This window comes from Falco rusticolus, chromosome 10 (assembly GCF_015220075.1).
Source record: "Falco rusticolus isolate bFalRus1 chromosome 10, bFalRus1.pri, whole genome shotgun sequence".
Taxonomy (NCBI): domain Eukaryota; kingdom Metazoa; phylum Chordata; class Aves; order Falconiformes; family Falconidae; genus Falco; species Falco rusticolus.
Window position 1 is genome coordinate 12,198,176 of NC_051196.1, and position 16,250 is coordinate 12,214,425.

A 16,250-nucleotide genomic window follows, 5' to 3' on the forward strand; every position below is an offset into this window, starting at 1 on the left:
ATGCAGTATATGAAACTAAGCTCCAGAACTCTGTTGCCCTCACCAGAGCCAACACTTGCACTCAAGATGGGTATCCCTTAACTATCAATAGGAATAGTAATGCGTATACATAATTGTATTCATGTCACTGGCATAGTGAAAAGATGCTCCCATCTGTTGAAGATATTTTACCTTACCATGTGGAGAGACAGAAAGCAGGTGTGAAATTACCTGTTGTCACACATGCATGTATGTCCCTTGTACACTATTTCATGCTATGGGAAAGCTGGTAACTTTTTTTTCTGAGGTTGCTTTGAAATTCATCATGTTTGGCATAATCTATACAACCCTTGAGTTTGAGGGGCATCAGTCTGGTGCCTGAAACTCCAGTGGAAAACAATCCCAAATCCTTCCTTTGTAACTAGCAAATATGGTTAATGTGGTCTTTGCTGGACATATTAATGGGATATAGCACACACTAAATTGGACTGATGAAAAGGGAAGGGCACAGCTTATTAGCGGTGGATGCTTCCAAGCATTTGACTACAAGTCAACTGCTTTAGCAGGGGGTTGGACTAGATGGATCTCCAGAGGTCCCTTTAACCCTGACCATTCCATGATTCAAGTCAGGTTTTTCAAAATCTTTGGCCTTAAAATGTTTTCTGTTGTTCCACCACCCTGTAAAACTAGTCCCATTTGCTAATGGTAACTTGTTGTCTAGGAGTGATGAAAGTGGCTAAATTTACTCAAACAGACCAGTAAAACATTAGACGCTGTCTTCCATGAACTAGACTTATGCCCAAACTATCTTACATGAGTATGAATCAGTCTAAATTACTAAAAGTTAGTGTTCAGAAGTAGTAGGAGGATCAAGATCTGATGGTTATAAGCTTATTTCTAACCTCCAGTCCCACCATCCTATCATCTGCTTGCCTTTGGGTGGCCAAGGCCTTAGTCCCTTTATATAAGGACTAGGAGCAGTGCCATTAACTTCACTGGGATCCAGATCAACTTCCACATTGCAAATAGTAAAGCATTACGCAACTATTGTAAGATACTTGTGTAAGTGTAATTAGATGAGCATGGGCTGCATTCTTCATTCCTCAGGGAGTTATGTACAGTACCTTGATTGGAATAGGAGACAGATTTAACCTGATTGAATCATTAAATGGAACTATAAGACAACGAACATTAGCCACTTAGTTCATTTCATAAATTCTAATAATTAAAACTGCATGTGCAATAATAACAGCTATTCCAGATATCCAAGTAAGAAAAATGCACCTTTGATATGTTGTGGCATAGGCATAATGAAAACATTGACTTAATGGAGGATCTATGTAATAAGAGTTACCATACAGAACCTGCAGTTGGAAATATATAAACACATTTCCCAACAGAATTTTACTACATCACAATTCATTAAGAAAATCGGCAATAACTGACAAGATAGGCACAAAATGGATTTTCTTGTTGCTGGGATGAAGTATGGCTCCCAGCAATTAATGGGTTTAGTCATATTAAGCAGATAAATAATGCTATCTGACATTACAGTATTTCACATTACACTAAAATTTTGTAACATTTGCTCATAATATGACTTGAAATATGTTACCTAGGAAAAAAAATGTTATCTCTGGAACAGTCAAAGCCCATTAGAAACCTTAGGCTTGAAAAATCACAATGTTAACGGTTATATCCCCTAGCAAAGGTTTGCTTTCCTTAAATAGTGTTAAATTTAAACCCAGAAGCTCTAGTCTCTTTTGGAGTTACTCTTCCTTAGTGCATTGAGCTTGAAAGGAAAATTTAGTGCATGAAATGTACTGTGCATTACTGAATGTTGGTAAGTGAAACACTATGAAGAGTTGCAGAAAGAACAGAATTTAGAGTGAAATCACATCAGTGATACTTATGTTCTCTAAAAAAATGTTTCTATATTTTGCTTTGTAAAAAAGCTCCTAATTTTAATACGACCCCATTACCCACTATTAATAAATAATTTGATTATTTAATACCTAATATTAATTGGAATGTTTGCCTTTTTCATAACTGTGTATAGTCTACCTGAGCACCATATTTTGTAAAAAAAAAAATTTTTACTGCAAAATATATGTGGGTCTAAATTTCCAGTTCCTACTTGCATGAATAACTCTGACTTCAGCATTCCTGCTCATGTAAGTATAGTTTTATACTGGAAAATTCCTAATGCCTTCCAAGCATTAATAGGAATCGAGATCAAAGGCAGAACATGATTTTTCTCTCATGTTATGTTAATTCTATTCCGTATTCATTGAGTAACATAGAAGAAAATGTGATTGCTTGTCAAAGCTCAGATGCAGGGGTTTTTTGTTGGGACAGTACACAGTGGATTTGGAAGTGTCATGTTTAGCTGAAGGCAATGATGCTTAGTGTCTCAGCACCCAACTCCCACTGAATTTCAACAAGAGTTAGCAAATAACCTTCCCTTGGGCTTCAGTGAAAATCCTTGGCTTAGGATCCAGTCTGAGCTGCAGTTTCACTTGCAGGAAACAAGCTTTTTCTGAGGTCTTTTAAGGTATTGTTTCCTGAAACCACAGAAGATAAGCTGAAGGCAGAGTACTGCAATTCTGTTACGAAAACATAAAAATATTACATTTTTAGTATGAAAGGACTGCTAAAAAAAAAAAGTTAAGATTGTTAGGGTTAATGAATACAATAAACCTTTCCAAATCCAAGTCATAAAGAAAACAGATAATCTTTTACATGTGCCAAGATACAATTTTATTGCTTCTCAGATAACACTGCATTTAGGCATTTATTTAACTTCAGGGTACTGGAAAACCAAAACCTGTTCACTTAGGTTTTATGACATTTGTCCTACTGTATTGTTAGTGGAAGAGGTAGGGACTTTCAGAGACGTTGCTGGCAATGTCATAAGAAGTGCACACCCAAGTTTAATAATTGTGGAGGCAAGAACATGTAATCTTGGCCAGACTCTGGTATCTAGATTTAATTATCTGCAATTGAAAGATGTAAAATATTACACCACAGCTCTTCTATGACCTTATGAAAATGACACTGTTTATGGAGGTCACAGTTCTCCGTTGTCTCATGATGATTTTCACAGATTTGTTAAATTGCTGAAGTATATCACAACCTGGGAGTCTCAAAGCTCCTCTCTGGATGGTTGTGCGTCAATCGCAGCGTGTGATGCTGTACATCAAACCTTCAAAGAACCTCCAAGTGAACACCCTTGCAGAGCCCTCATCTCCCAGCATTAGTGTCAAGAACAAATTCTAGCCACAGCAATAGCAACTATGTGTATTGCATTTATTTTTCGTTGTTTTTAATGAGGTGAAGAGAAAACAGTTGGTGCCATATGTCCAACTGCTGTTTGTAGATGACCACCCAGTGCTACAGGAGCTGCCAATGACCCAGTGCTTTGGGAACTACTGGCTTTAAAGGTTTGGTTTGTACTTTCACATCATTTCTCTGTGCTAGCCCATGTTAGTGTTATTGCACCTTCATAGTATCAAAAAGAAGTATTGGTTTTATTGTGCTTATTTTAAAACCAGTACATTTTAAAACAACCAGACTTATCTAAGCTGGGTATATAAAAATATACATGTAACAGCTCACATTATACAGTAAAAAAGAAAGCACCTGTGTGGAAAGCTTACTCCTTTCTTTGGAAGGAAAGCTGTCCTCATGTAGTTGCTTCAGTAACATGTATATATATGTATATACATACAAACCCAGAACTTTAGCCACATAAATCTGTCCTCTTATGTGGTACAGAAGACAGAAGGCCCAGAGGGGTGATATGTCTCATTCTTTCTCCATCACAGAACTGCTGCCATTCACACTGCGTGAACAAGAGTATGGCTTGAGTAAAGTGCGAAAAGCGCGAGATAAATTATGCTCCATATGGCATAATTCCTCCCAGGAAACAGCATAACCAACAGCCCACAAACAATTGTACGTTATTCTGTTGTCGAAGGAGCAGCTGTCACTATGAACTCTACAACCCTTGCTGAGGAATGTCGGCACAGGGTGTTGGGCCACATGTGCTGTCTCTGCAGTGTGATGGGGGTTAGAGAGAAGGGCCAGTTGTACATGTTGCACTTGCAAAGCTATGAACCAGAGGGCTGCTGGATACCTTCTGCAGCACCTCTGATCCAAACTAGGAGAGAAAAACAGTGTGGGGAAAAAGGTTGTGAATCTTGTGTCAAACCTTTTCTCTGGATAGGAGGGTCAAAGTATAACTCTAAATTATTATATGCTATTAAAAAAGATGACTAAATAACTTAAGTCTGTTGAAACATTAGGCTTCTTTCTAATCCTAGCTGCATTTCACTATAGTAAAAGTGGGTATCTGATGAAAATGTTTCACTATTAAAGATCCTTGCAATTATGTTTTTAGAAGTGCCTTTTCCAGGTCAGGCTCTAATCTATTAAGAGAGGTTACCTTCCTATTTTTCCCAAAATAAAACTGTAGTAATTAGATATCATACTTAACCATGTGAAAAGAGTAAAAAGCTATTCCTATGCAGTTTCTGAGGTAATAAGCTGGCATGTTAAAAATATGTTAATGTAAGTCATTCGGTTGTGAGTGTGTCCCTTGCCCATCTTCCCCCAAAAGAGGGGATGGACACAGTGATTTCGGTAAAGTGGAGATAAGGTCTGTGGCATACTGGTTGCTCTGCTGTATCATAGTTCATCATGGTTTCTTGTGAGGTCCTCCCCATAGTTAGTAGCTTGACTTCCAACAAACATATTCCAGTTGTCTAGAACCTCCTCTTTCGTTAGTTTTTGATCCTGGTGGGAGGAAAATAAAATGTCTATAAGAACATTTTCAAAGCTAAGTAAAAGATATACCAGCACAGACTCACAAGAGCCCTGGGAAATAAGACTTCTTCAAAGCGGCAGACTGCAGACTCGGGAATCACTGTAGCTGTCACAGTGAGTGCAATTTGGACCCCAGTGAAAGACAGAAGTTCCACTGGCTTCAGCTGGGTCAAAATGTTAATTGAAAGTTCTTTGTAATTAACTTACTGCCAAACAGTACACGGGTTATCTGGTATGCAGTTTTGCCCTGTGGTTTGGCTTTGCCTTCCTGATGGTAAAAATGTAAATCCTCTGGTGTATTTTGTGGAAGACGGTTGCTTATGTTAGCAATTTACATGCTCTCTGTGCATTTCAGATTCCAACTTTGCTCACATTCCACTTCTGAAGATCATCATCTAGGTTCTACTGAACCATTAATCTCCCATGTTACAGGAAGCAGATGTATTGAGCCAGTCTTTGAGTCAAAGATGTGTATTTGGGGGGTGGGTGGGGGGTGTGTGCTACATCATATGTAATGTTTCTTCTGTTTTTATCTTGCAAAATAAATTAGCATGCAAAAGCTATAACAACTCTTAAAAGGAAAGAAAGTATTTCTACTGTGTTAAAACTTCCAGGTTTCTAAGGGGACTTCTAGAGCTGTATTTTAAACTGTATTTTAATACTTCTACTTTGTGAGTCTAACCCCATCAACTGAAATTGGCATTGATACATTACCACTGTCAATTCTAGCCTCTATAAATCCATTTGAAGTGTACTAATAAGAAAAGTTATTAGGAATAAATTATTATTATTAGGAATAAAATATTGCAAACATTTAAAAAAACCACAAGACCTGATATAACTTTTTTAAAAGTATACTGGAGTATTAAGTACCTTGTCTACATCCGATTCATAGACTAAGTGCCTGGCTTCAGCTAGTGCGTGATCATAGTCTTGGGGGAGAATCCAGTGCTGAATCTCCTCTTTGTCCATCTTTCCATCCTTGTTGAGGTCACGAAAATCTGAAAACTGTTCACGCTCTGTAATCACCCAGTCAGGCTCTGGTCCACCCTCTTCATTTGCAAACATATCAGCTGAAGAGGAAATAAAGGTCTTACTCAAGTCATATTTAATTTACAAATTACGCATAAACTAAAGACATTTGCACAGTGTTCCTCAGAGGAAGACTAAACTTCTCACTTGCACAGCTTTTTTTTGTACAGAAAAGGAAATGTGGTGTGTAAATAGAGTAGCTGCATGTATCTTCTCTCAGGCCTATTTCTTCACTGCTGGTGATTGTGTCCATTCTTACACTACCCTTGTACTGTAACTGTGCACTGCTGGTGAGGTAATGTGAGAGGTGAACATGTCCAAAGGCCATCATCCACTGAATTTCAGAATGAATAAAATTCTTTGAAGGGCTTTTAGTTAAATAGCAATCATTAGTTTAGTGCTAGGCTCAGTCACATGGGGAGAAAGGAACTCAGCAATTTTATCTTGTCCCTGCCAGCAAATGTCTTTGTGGATAAGATCAGACTCCAGCCAACAGAGTGGTTAAGAGAAAAAAGGCACAGGGGAAATTTAGGAAAACAAAAATTGCTAAATGGAACTTGAATGCTTTTGTCCTGGTTGTAGAGAGGTCCATGTAAAAGAAATTTGTCTTAGTAGAGGAGTTCTTTTTTCTAATCATGCAGTGCTGCAGCATACTCCAGTAGAAGGTACTCTACAAAGACAGACCTGGAGCAGTCACGAACCAGTGGTGTGTTCCTGTGAGAAACCACAGGCAGTACACTTGTTATAGACTGGTACCTTGGGATGGAGTACCATTTGTGACATAGGATGCAGAGATTATGTACATGAGCTGCTCTGCATGTCAGTCCTGTGCTATATTTAAGAAGCATCAACAGCAAAATGCCACTGTGGCAGCGGCTATCTGTATAAACAGAGTTGGGAGAATAGCAGTGATTATTAAAAGCAAGTGATTTGTAACTGTTCTTTACAACACAGGCCTTCCAAATGATAAGCAGTGTGTCCACTTCATTCTTCTGGTCACTGTGGCAAATCAATTATTTCCTGCTCATCAGGGCTGCTTATTCCTCAAGCCTTCCACTTTTCTATTTATAATTAAAGCCTGCTTTGTGATACTGCTCCTATGCCTTTTGGGTTTGGTTTCCAAGGATGTGCTATGGAAAAGTACACCTCGGGGCCAGAGGCTGGCTGGTATCTATAGGAAGTATAAATGCTTGTCTCAAATCTAGGAATAACCTCCCCTGACCCTGCAGTGTGAGCATGTACACTAGGCTGAAGTTCTCTATTAGTAGAATGTCCACAATGTCCCTAAAACACTGTTACCTGCTCGTGCACAGTAAGAATTTGGTTTTCCCTGCTTAACATGACTAGGGATATTTTGCTTTGCTGCTTGTGTAAAACCTAAACCAAATTTTGTAAAAGACAAAATAGGAGGAAGGAAGGAGGGAGGGAGGGATCGCTCTATAAACTTCAGTAGATTTCCCATCAAACATCTGATCTAGAGATTGAAATTTTTGGACTACTTTTTGTTGTTCCATATAAATGACCAAAGAACAGATTTGGTTTTCTCTTTGTTTTTTAACCCCAGATTCATCACCAAAAAAAAAACCCAAACATCCGAAGAAGGGAAGTAAGAATATTTTAAGCACAGTTTTCTTCAACTCATGAAGAAAACTTCAGACAACACATTCACTTTCTTTTTTCATTTTCTAAAGTGCAAATTATATTGTTTATTTGAAGCAACTGACATGTCCTGTCAATTTGATTTTTATCATCCTCGCCAATGTGGGGTGATCGTGACTAGAACATTCTATGTTCCTATCTATAGAAGACAAGAAAAACCAGCATTCACATGGTAACAAATGTTGACAATTACCTTATAATTATATGTAGGTAATGTCACTGAATGAACTGAAATTACTGTGGAAATTATGCTGCTCTGTTATTTCAGTCATAAATGAATAGCATTCACATTTTGAGGCTAAATATAATTTACAAGGAATAGAACCCCCCTGCCATTAATTAACGTGTGTATATTGTTCCTGATTATATGTGAAGTGATCTTTATAGCACCACTAGAAACAGAAAGATTCCTCTCAGTTTGCACTAATTGCTTTCTTGGTTCTACTTTCCTGATTTAAAACCCATCAAAGTGAGTGCAGTGGGAGAAGGTAGCTTTTGGTATCAGCATAATGATTCAAAAGGTTAAAATGCATTATACCCCACTGCTCTCCAGTCCTGCTTCCGTTTTGTCTTCATAGGTCCAAGTGCAAGACAGCAGCCAACTGCCGAGTGTGACTGAGGTTTGTGCAAATTAACTGGAACTGATCTGCTGCTGCTGGTTCTCATTTTGTTCTCTTTCTGCCACTGAAGTAATGCACAGCTAACTTTCACGTACTTCACAACTTCTCTAAGAATCTCAAAACTTGGTGCTGTTTTTACACAGTTCATTTTTAATGCATCTTCTATTTCCAGACAAAACATAATGGCATCGCTCTTAGAAAAGTATGGGGGTTTACTTGGTAATTAAACGAGGACAATAACTAGTAGAAAAAAGGTGAATATTCTTGTTTCAAATATGTGATTCCCAGCGATGTTGCATAGTCAAGTACCATTCAGACTTGGAAAGAGACTAATACGCTTTCTGATCTTCCTGCATTTCTAAACAATACCTTCAAAAAGCTGTTAATGTGGTCAAGGATACAGACAACATTCCTGTCATGAAAAATATTATTCCAGATCCTCTTAGCCAAATTATATGAGAATAAGATGAGAATTTTATGCTGTAAAGTGTGAGGAATCTTTTGCTGGTGATGTTGGTATCTGCCTAAAACGAAATTAAACTTTCTGCATTGGATGGTTGGTTTAAAATAGTTGACCTGGAGTTCAATCTTTGAGTTGTTAAAACTGCTGCAAATTTGAGAGATGGATAAATGGATTGGAGATTATATAAGAAACAAATCTCAACACTTACCAATGTACTCATCTTGATCCACAAAACCATCCTCATTTTTGTCTATGTCTTCTAAGGTTTCCTGGAAAATAGTTTTGCATCAAAGTAATCAAGAGAGAACTGAGAATTCTGGCTACTCGCATCTTTGATCATCTTGAGGCCTCAACCAGCTCTTGTACACAGCAAAAGTACTCTCAGTGACTCCAGTGTGATCGTTGTTTATACAATGAATATACAAATATCCTTTCATATTGAAAAAATTCCCTGCAAGAATGAACTGGACACCATGCTTAAGTTTTAAGTTAGGGTCAGATACAAGCTTGCATCAAACACTTGGCTGCTGCATGTCAGCATACCCTTCCTTTTATTTTGGTGTAAGTCTGTGCTCCGGGACTGTTTTTGATTCCATTTAGGAGGTGTCTAAGTGCATTTAACAAGTCTTTCTTATACAGAGAGCTCTAAATCAAATGAATTTCATGAAAGGGATCCCTTCCTGTTCTCCACTTAGCTATCGTGTGTGTGTCTTTTTAAAGCTTGCATGGAAAGGTTAGAGATACACTTCAAAGCTCATTCAAAAAAAAGAAGTAAAAATAGTGGCATTGGTTTTGCTCTGCTTACTAAGACAACGACGTTTTTCATATGCTCAAACTCCTCTGGGTGAAGGAAAGCAGTGAATTCTTCTCGAGTGGCAGCTAAGTCTCCATCCAGATCAGCCGTTTTGAATCGTCTTTCATCTCTAGGCAGCATTTTCTTAAAACTGTGCTGATCGGTTGCATCTTGGAATTCTTCTGGATTTTCTGCAAATTGATCAAGATGTTCTCAAAAGTATGTTCCTTTTAAAACATATTACCACAATGAAGCACCCCAATTTTCTGTTAAAAGTCTAGAAATATAACGACTTATTGCCAGAAGAGCTGCTGTGTTAAAATGGAACTTCTCTTTCCTGTCAAGTTTTAAATTCGGGGTAAAGTGCTTGCGTTGATTTTTAAAGATGACTTAGTAGTATAGATAAACATCTGAGTAAGGCTTCTGTTGCAATCCAGGATAATGTATTTTGCAGTATTGTGTATTATCCTTTATAGATTTATTTTTTTTAATCTGCTTTTACAAGCACTGCTTAGGCAGTATTTGGGGTAGATTTCATTCACTGAAGTTTTATTCGTCTTAGGAATCAGTATGATCTACACAACTTTTCAGTTTCAAAAAGCAAGCAGACCAAAGAAAAGTAGTTTCAGAAGGTGGCAGACTGACTGAAACTATCTAACTGCTACGCCTCTGCTACAGGGATCCTAACAATCACTTTCAGTTTAAAACAATGAAGTTTTTTTCAGGGTGTTCATTGGCATAAAATGAATGGTATTTGATATAATTTTTAAAATAGGACCACTAAACTGACTTCAAACATGAAAAATACTCATAACAATTTCACAATTCACATGTTGGGAGACAAACAGCTGAAAAAGACAACGCCAGGAATCACAGATGGCAATTTCAGGTGTGTGTTAACACAAGACCACAACGTAGTAGCTGTTCTTTGGATCTTGGGGATTACAGAGAGCAAAGGGCTGAGAAGGGCTCCCAGGGATAACTGCTGCAGGGATTGTGTCTCAAGTATTTCCTTCCACAAATGTAATAGTCTCCATTTTAATCTAAGGTAGACTTTGGAATTATTACTTTTACTAGAAACTCGCTCCAGAAACTGCCTCTATGGTAGACTGGAGACGGTAGAATGTCTCCCCGTTTCCAGTAAGCATAAGTGGTCCATTAATACTGATTTTTTGTTCTGTCACCATTGCTCTTTAGCTTAAGTCATCTCCTCCTTTCCTGTCATTAACTTATAAAAAGCAAAGGGGATGTATGTGGGAGCGGGGGGAAGATTCAGGTATACTTTTAATATGTATTTATTTTGCCTGATTTGTTAAGGATTTTCCTTTGCAGTTGATCGCAATCTGAAGCTTGCTATTCTGCAAGAACTCTTAATAACTTTGCTATAGCTTAGACCCAGCCTAAATTTTTAGCACCTAGACTCTTTAAGATTTTAGAGACTGAATTAACAAATACTGGTTAATTATGTAATTATATATTTTTTTAAATTAAAGTAGCATTTTTAATGTTAAAATAATATATTTCTCACTGAAGGAGATATTAATTCATCTTTGGCAGTACATTTAATAATGCTTCTATAAAACCTTCTGTGTGCTGGTACTCATGTGGAAATGGATGCAATAACTAAGAACTGCTTTTGACCTCTGAGGATCTATAAAATTTAAATGTGATTTTCAAGAGTCCTAAACGTGACACCAAACTCCTGTTGACTGTAAGGCATGACATCATGCTTTATAATCTCAACAGTTTTTGAACATATAATCTGAAAACATTATCTTACCTAGATAATAACCGTATGTGGCTTGTTTGTATTCTTCCCAGGCAATTTTATTGTCCTTGTTTAGATCATAGTCTTTCCAAACTTTAGCCACGTTTTCATAGATATAGCGTTTCTGTACCCGTTTGATCCAGTTCTTTAATTCCTCTGTTGTGAGATAGCCATCTTTGTTGTCATCTATTCTATCCACGATCTTCCTGTAAAAAGAAACCAGCATCCTTAAGAATTGACAGAAAAACAAACTGCATGTCAGTCCAATTTTAGCAATCTTTATCTGGCTGTGATTTTCCACAAAAACTGAGTACCCAGAATTTATAAAGCTGTCCTACTGGTCAAGACTTCCTTGCATTTTGTAGACTCTTAAGGAGTACGTCTCTATTCATTATTCAATATTCCTATGAATAATTGAAATAGAACTCGCACGATCAAAACTAGTGAACAAAGTACCCCAAATAATACCTGGATTTCTTATGTTGTATCTACTAATTTAGGGGCACCTGTTCACTGTCGATAGGCAGTGGTCATGCTGGGCTCAAAGTAGGAGACACTAACTTTGCTTCGAGAGAAAACCTGTACTAGAGCTTGCTGGGGGCAACCAGGACAAAAATCTAGGATTTTGTGGACAACTGCAGTTTCTCCTGTGGCTATCCAGCAGACTGACGTTAGGGTGGAGTGAGTTATATGGCTATGTAATGTTGGACATGTACAACATGTACAGTCTTCCCTTCCATTCCTGTCCTTCCATGTCTGTCTGTCTTTTCTAATGAAAAGCAATATTGCCTGTGTTGCCAGGAATGCCTGTTGCTTGCTAAAGCAATAGCTATTCTGCAGCAGGTCTTCAGTCATTACTGGCAGTTAGGATATAAGCCACTGTCCTTTGTAAAGCTGCTAGCCTTAAGTCCTGTGGAAATCAGCAGGAGTAAAAGGTACTGGTGTACTCCCAGGGAAACTCCCATCTTTGAAAAGTTCTGCACACAGCTGCAGATAAAACCGACCTGAAAAACTTTTAACAAAAAAAAAAAAAGAGGCAATGTTCTCCTCTACCATTTAGGTTATCTGCAACCGATCTCAAGGGATGCCTGTAATTGCTAAACACCACCAGTTTGGGTTTGAGCTTGTAAAACTGGCTTCTGTCCCAGCTGTAGTGGTAGACCAGATAAAAACCTTTATCTAAAATAAGAATGCAGCTTTAATCCCACAAATTGTACGTACATTTGTCATAGTGTTGTTTTATTCTGTGTACTGGCCTGTGGGAAACTATGTACCCTGCTCTTGGAACTGGGGCAGTTAGCACCATGTCTCTTCTTTGCATCCAGGCTGGCTTTAGGCACATCAGCAGTGTTAACCCTTGTTATCGCTACAAACAGTCTGCAGTTGCGCTGCACCTAGGTCAGTGACCACCCAGTGGCCAACTGGAGATAATCTGAATGACCATTTCCCCTAGGCGGAATCACCATACCTAAGGACCAGTTATATGTTATTTGTAAGAATAGGAGATTCTATATTATATCTAAGATTATATTCTTAGATCTATATCTAAGAATAGTCAGATAAATCCTGACTTGAGATTCAACAGGCAAGCTCCCTAAACCTCCAGGCAGCCAAAGGACACAGGGGAAAGCTCTACACTTTAAAAATATTTTTTTTCAAGACCTTGGTTCTCTAGAGAAACAGACCCTGGCCAACTGGAACTGTTCAACTAATGAAGCAGTGTCTTTTCCTGAGCCTTAGTTAAGAAAGTGGTTAGTAGAGTCAACTAACAGCAGCAGCTTCTGCTGAATTTCCAGCAGTCTTGTGCGAGTCTGATAGTATCAGACTGACTTTATAAATGTGCTATTTCTGAGCTACAGGTGGACAAAAGGGGCAGCTCAATTTGCTTTCTGAAGTAGTAAAGTATGAATTAACTGACTGCAAGACCTTTTCTGTTTTGTGCAAGTCTCATGGGGAACTGACTGCCAAGGGTCCTTTTCACTGCATAATGGACTAGTATTTGTCAATAGATTTGCCCCACGATGAATTTAATTGGTTTAGCTGGTATTTATTTTTATTGTTCAATGTATTAGCTATAATAAATGATTCTACTAGTAGCTCTTTGGTATTTTTTAACACAAAATAAGTCAGGATTGTTTACCAGAAAATGCTTCATGCCTTTTCCTTTTCACTTGTTTTTATAGGTCCATTGCATCCATGAACACTATTGCACTCTGCTTCCCAGTTGAAGATGAGGACAAAGAAAGTGCTGTCTACAGGCCCCCAAAGGCAGAGGTAAGAAGCTATTGTACAAATGTGGACCTCACTTTTTTATACCAATAATTACCTACAAAATGGTTCAGGATCATTCTAACTTTTGTTAATGGAGCTAATTAATCAGTCTGAATAGCCTCAGTGCCTTCATTTTAAATAGTTAATTCTCAAATACAGCAAATACTTAAGGAGCACATTAAATGCCAGTGCACTTACTTTCTCCCTTTAACTGAAGTGGGAGCTAGTGTTAGTTTCTCCCCCCCCATAATAAGGAAGCTAGAGGGCACATGCAAAAAGTACATACAACCTGCTAGTGCAGAAATTTAAGCTGCCAGTCTGCAAAGACATCCACCTGGTAATGAAACAAAGTTGGGGCACGGAAATTTACTAAAGTGGCTGAAAGAGGAAGGCTCCCCCTCTGCACCTGACGTGAGTACAATCGTACATTGATAAACTCTGGCCTTGGACTGTATAAAACCCAGAAATATTTATCTTGTGAGGATCTGTAACCATTTTCTATGTTCTCTGAAAATGATAGGCCCGTCACAAATGGCAGGGAGAAGGTTCAGAGGACTGCAGCCCCACTCCCCTCCTCCGGTCCCTTAAAGCAGTCAGATGCTACAGCAGGATCGTGTCATGCTTCTCCAAAGCCAGGTGAGTTGTGGTACTGCACATAGGTGGGCTGCGTGTGATTCTTCCCTGGGAATCCAATTCTAGCACTGGTCATTAGGATTACCAATATGTTGGCACCCTTCCTAAGCAAGGTAAAATGACTTACAAATGCAGCACCATGCACTTTGGTTAGAGCAGCAGACTATATGCTCCTGGTTTTCTCCCAGAAAGCATTTAAAAATAACTTTTCATTAAATCTGTCTTCCTCCGAAAGGCCAGTCACTTGCTGAGAAGTGACACTATTTGTGACCCTCACTGCAGAGGTTGTCCATAATGAAACTGTTTTTTTCAGTATATCTGATTACTAAACCACAATAAAAAGAAGAAAGTGAAATGTTTTAAAAATCCTCTCTCCCCTCTACCTCCCAGTACGCTATCTGAAATTACAAGGTCAGGAAACACTGAAAGTTAAGAAACCTTAACTTTCCCCAGGAAACCACATCTCTGACTTCCGGTGCACAGTGGGCTTTGGTCCTCACTCAGAGGGATGCTTTAGTCACCTCCATGTAAAAGATTACCGACTGTGGCCGTAGCTTAACAGACCTTCATCACCTCTCCAAGGTGCACACAGTGAGATCACTAAAAGTTAAGCTTCCTTGCTTGCTGAGTTTATAAAAACTGTTCGAAAACAGCTCTACTGTTAAATCATAGCCCCAGCTGAAATATCTATACTAGTGTAAGTATAAGCATAGACCAATTTTATAAAGGCATATCCATTCAAGTGATACACTTTATCAGAATCTAAGTCACAGATCATGTAAACCGAGAACAGGGTTTCTTTCACTCCTTCTTGAAATTATGTGGATGGAACTGGTCGTTTCTGATAACTGCTTTATCTGCTTATTCACTGAGATACATGAAAAATAGTAGTGACAGCTTCCAGAAGGATCAAGAGGTTAGTCAGTGAGATAACGGTGATACTGCGCTGAGAGCTTACGACAGAACTAGACTGGCGTATTGCAAGTACCATTCCCTATAGAAAGGAGGTAAAAGCAAAGGTAAACTTAGAACATGCAGATAATTTTTTTTGTTAGTAACTACATACAACGATCTTTCTTTACCTACTGTTAAAGTTAGTTCTAATTAAGTGACCTGACTTCTCATAGGTGTAAAGGAGGGAGAAGCAGTGAAATAAGACGTGTTGCACGGACTCTTCCTGGTGCAAAGAGTAGCCTGGAAGCAAGAGCAACGCTGTAAGCCGAGATGCCACAAGTGGGAAAGCTGCGTGAAGATGATGTCCAGAGGACTCGCAAACGGAGCTGTAAAGAAGGAATGCTTTAAACTCGGAGCACGCTAATGCGGTCCGGGCAAGTGCCCCAGAGGTGAGGAGCGGCAGCAGCAGAGCCCCCCGGCAGCGGGTGAGGTCTGTCCAGCACCAGGCACAGCACCACCCGCAGCCGCTCCCTCCCCCCCGCAGGCTCGCTGCTGCAGGCCCGGGCAGCGGGAGGACACGCCAAAGCCAGGAATCACGGCTGGTCGCGCAGCGGGGCGCGAGAGCCGCCGAAGCGCGGAGTCCCGGGGTACGGGCGCCCCTGCACCCGCCCCTCGGCGCGGGCAGGCAGCACCCCGCACCGCCCCCCGCTCCTCCCGCCGCCCGGCCCGCGCCCCCGGGCCCTCCCCCTGCCACGTTTCCGCAGGCCGCCGCGCTGCCGCGGCCGGGCCCCCCCGCCCCTTACCCCAGCCTCTCCCGGCTCTCCTCCGGGCTGAGCTGGTCGAAGCTCCGCGCCTCCTCCTTGCCCAGGAAGGCCTCGTGGTCGTACTGGAAGCCCGGGCGGTCGTCGTGCTGTGCCCCGCCGGGCCGCGCCCGCTCCTGCCGCGCCGTGGGCTTGCCCAGGCCGCCGGGCAGCAGCAGCAGCAGCGCCAGCGCCACGCACCCCCCGGCCGCGCCGCCCGCCATGCCCCGCCGCCCCGGCCCCGGCCCCGCCGCCGCGCACCGCGAGTCCGCCCGGGCGGCGCGTGCAGCCCCGCTCCGCTGCCCGGCGCCCGCCGAGCCGCCCCGCTCCTCCCCCGGCCGGCGGGGGGGCGGCCGCGATTGGGCAGCGGCCACCGGCAGCGCCGCCCGGCCCGGCCCGGCGCCACGTCTGCACGGCGGTGCGAGCTGCCCGGCCGCCGCGGGGCGCCGAGCGGGGGGGTCCCGCCGGGCGGGTCCGCGGGGGGCGCGGGGTCCCCAGCCCTCGGCGCACC

At 40.9% G+C, this 16,250-nt stretch overlaps 1 protein-coding gene across 1 annotated transcript; it reads right to left on the bottom strand.

Moving 5' to 3' along the window:
• Positions 1-2,715: 2,715 nt before the first annotated feature.
• Positions 2,716-15,983, bottom strand: RCN1 (reticulocalbin 1). Its single transcript, XM_037402854.1, has 6 exons — positions 15,743-15,983; positions 11,154-11,347; positions 9,386-9,564; positions 8,789-8,849; positions 5,680-5,879; positions 2,716-4,776 (listed from the first exon to the last, which is right to left on the bottom strand). Exons 1-6 carry the CDS (start codon positions 15,961-15,963, stop codon positions 4,669-4,671), a joined length of 963 nt encoding a protein of 320 aa, XP_037258751.1. The 5' UTR covers positions 15,964-15,983; the 3' UTR covers positions 2,716-4,668.
• Positions 15,984-16,250: the final 267 nt, after the last annotated feature.

Bases quoted from the DNA above. Each gene is read 5' to 3' on its own strand.
- RCN1 (XM_037402854.1), bottom strand. From the start codon at position 15,963: ATGGCGGGCGGCGCGGCCGGGGGGTGCGTGGCGCTGGCGCTGCTGCTG. The intron at 11,348-15,742 runs GTAAGGGGCGGG...TTCTTTTTACAG, and splicing joins GAGAGCCGGGAGAGGCTGGG to GAAGATCGTGGATAGAATAG. The intron at 5,880-8,788 runs GTAAGTGTTGAG...TTTCCTCTTCAG, and splicing joins GGATCAAGATGAGTACATTG to CTGATATGTTTGCAAATGAA.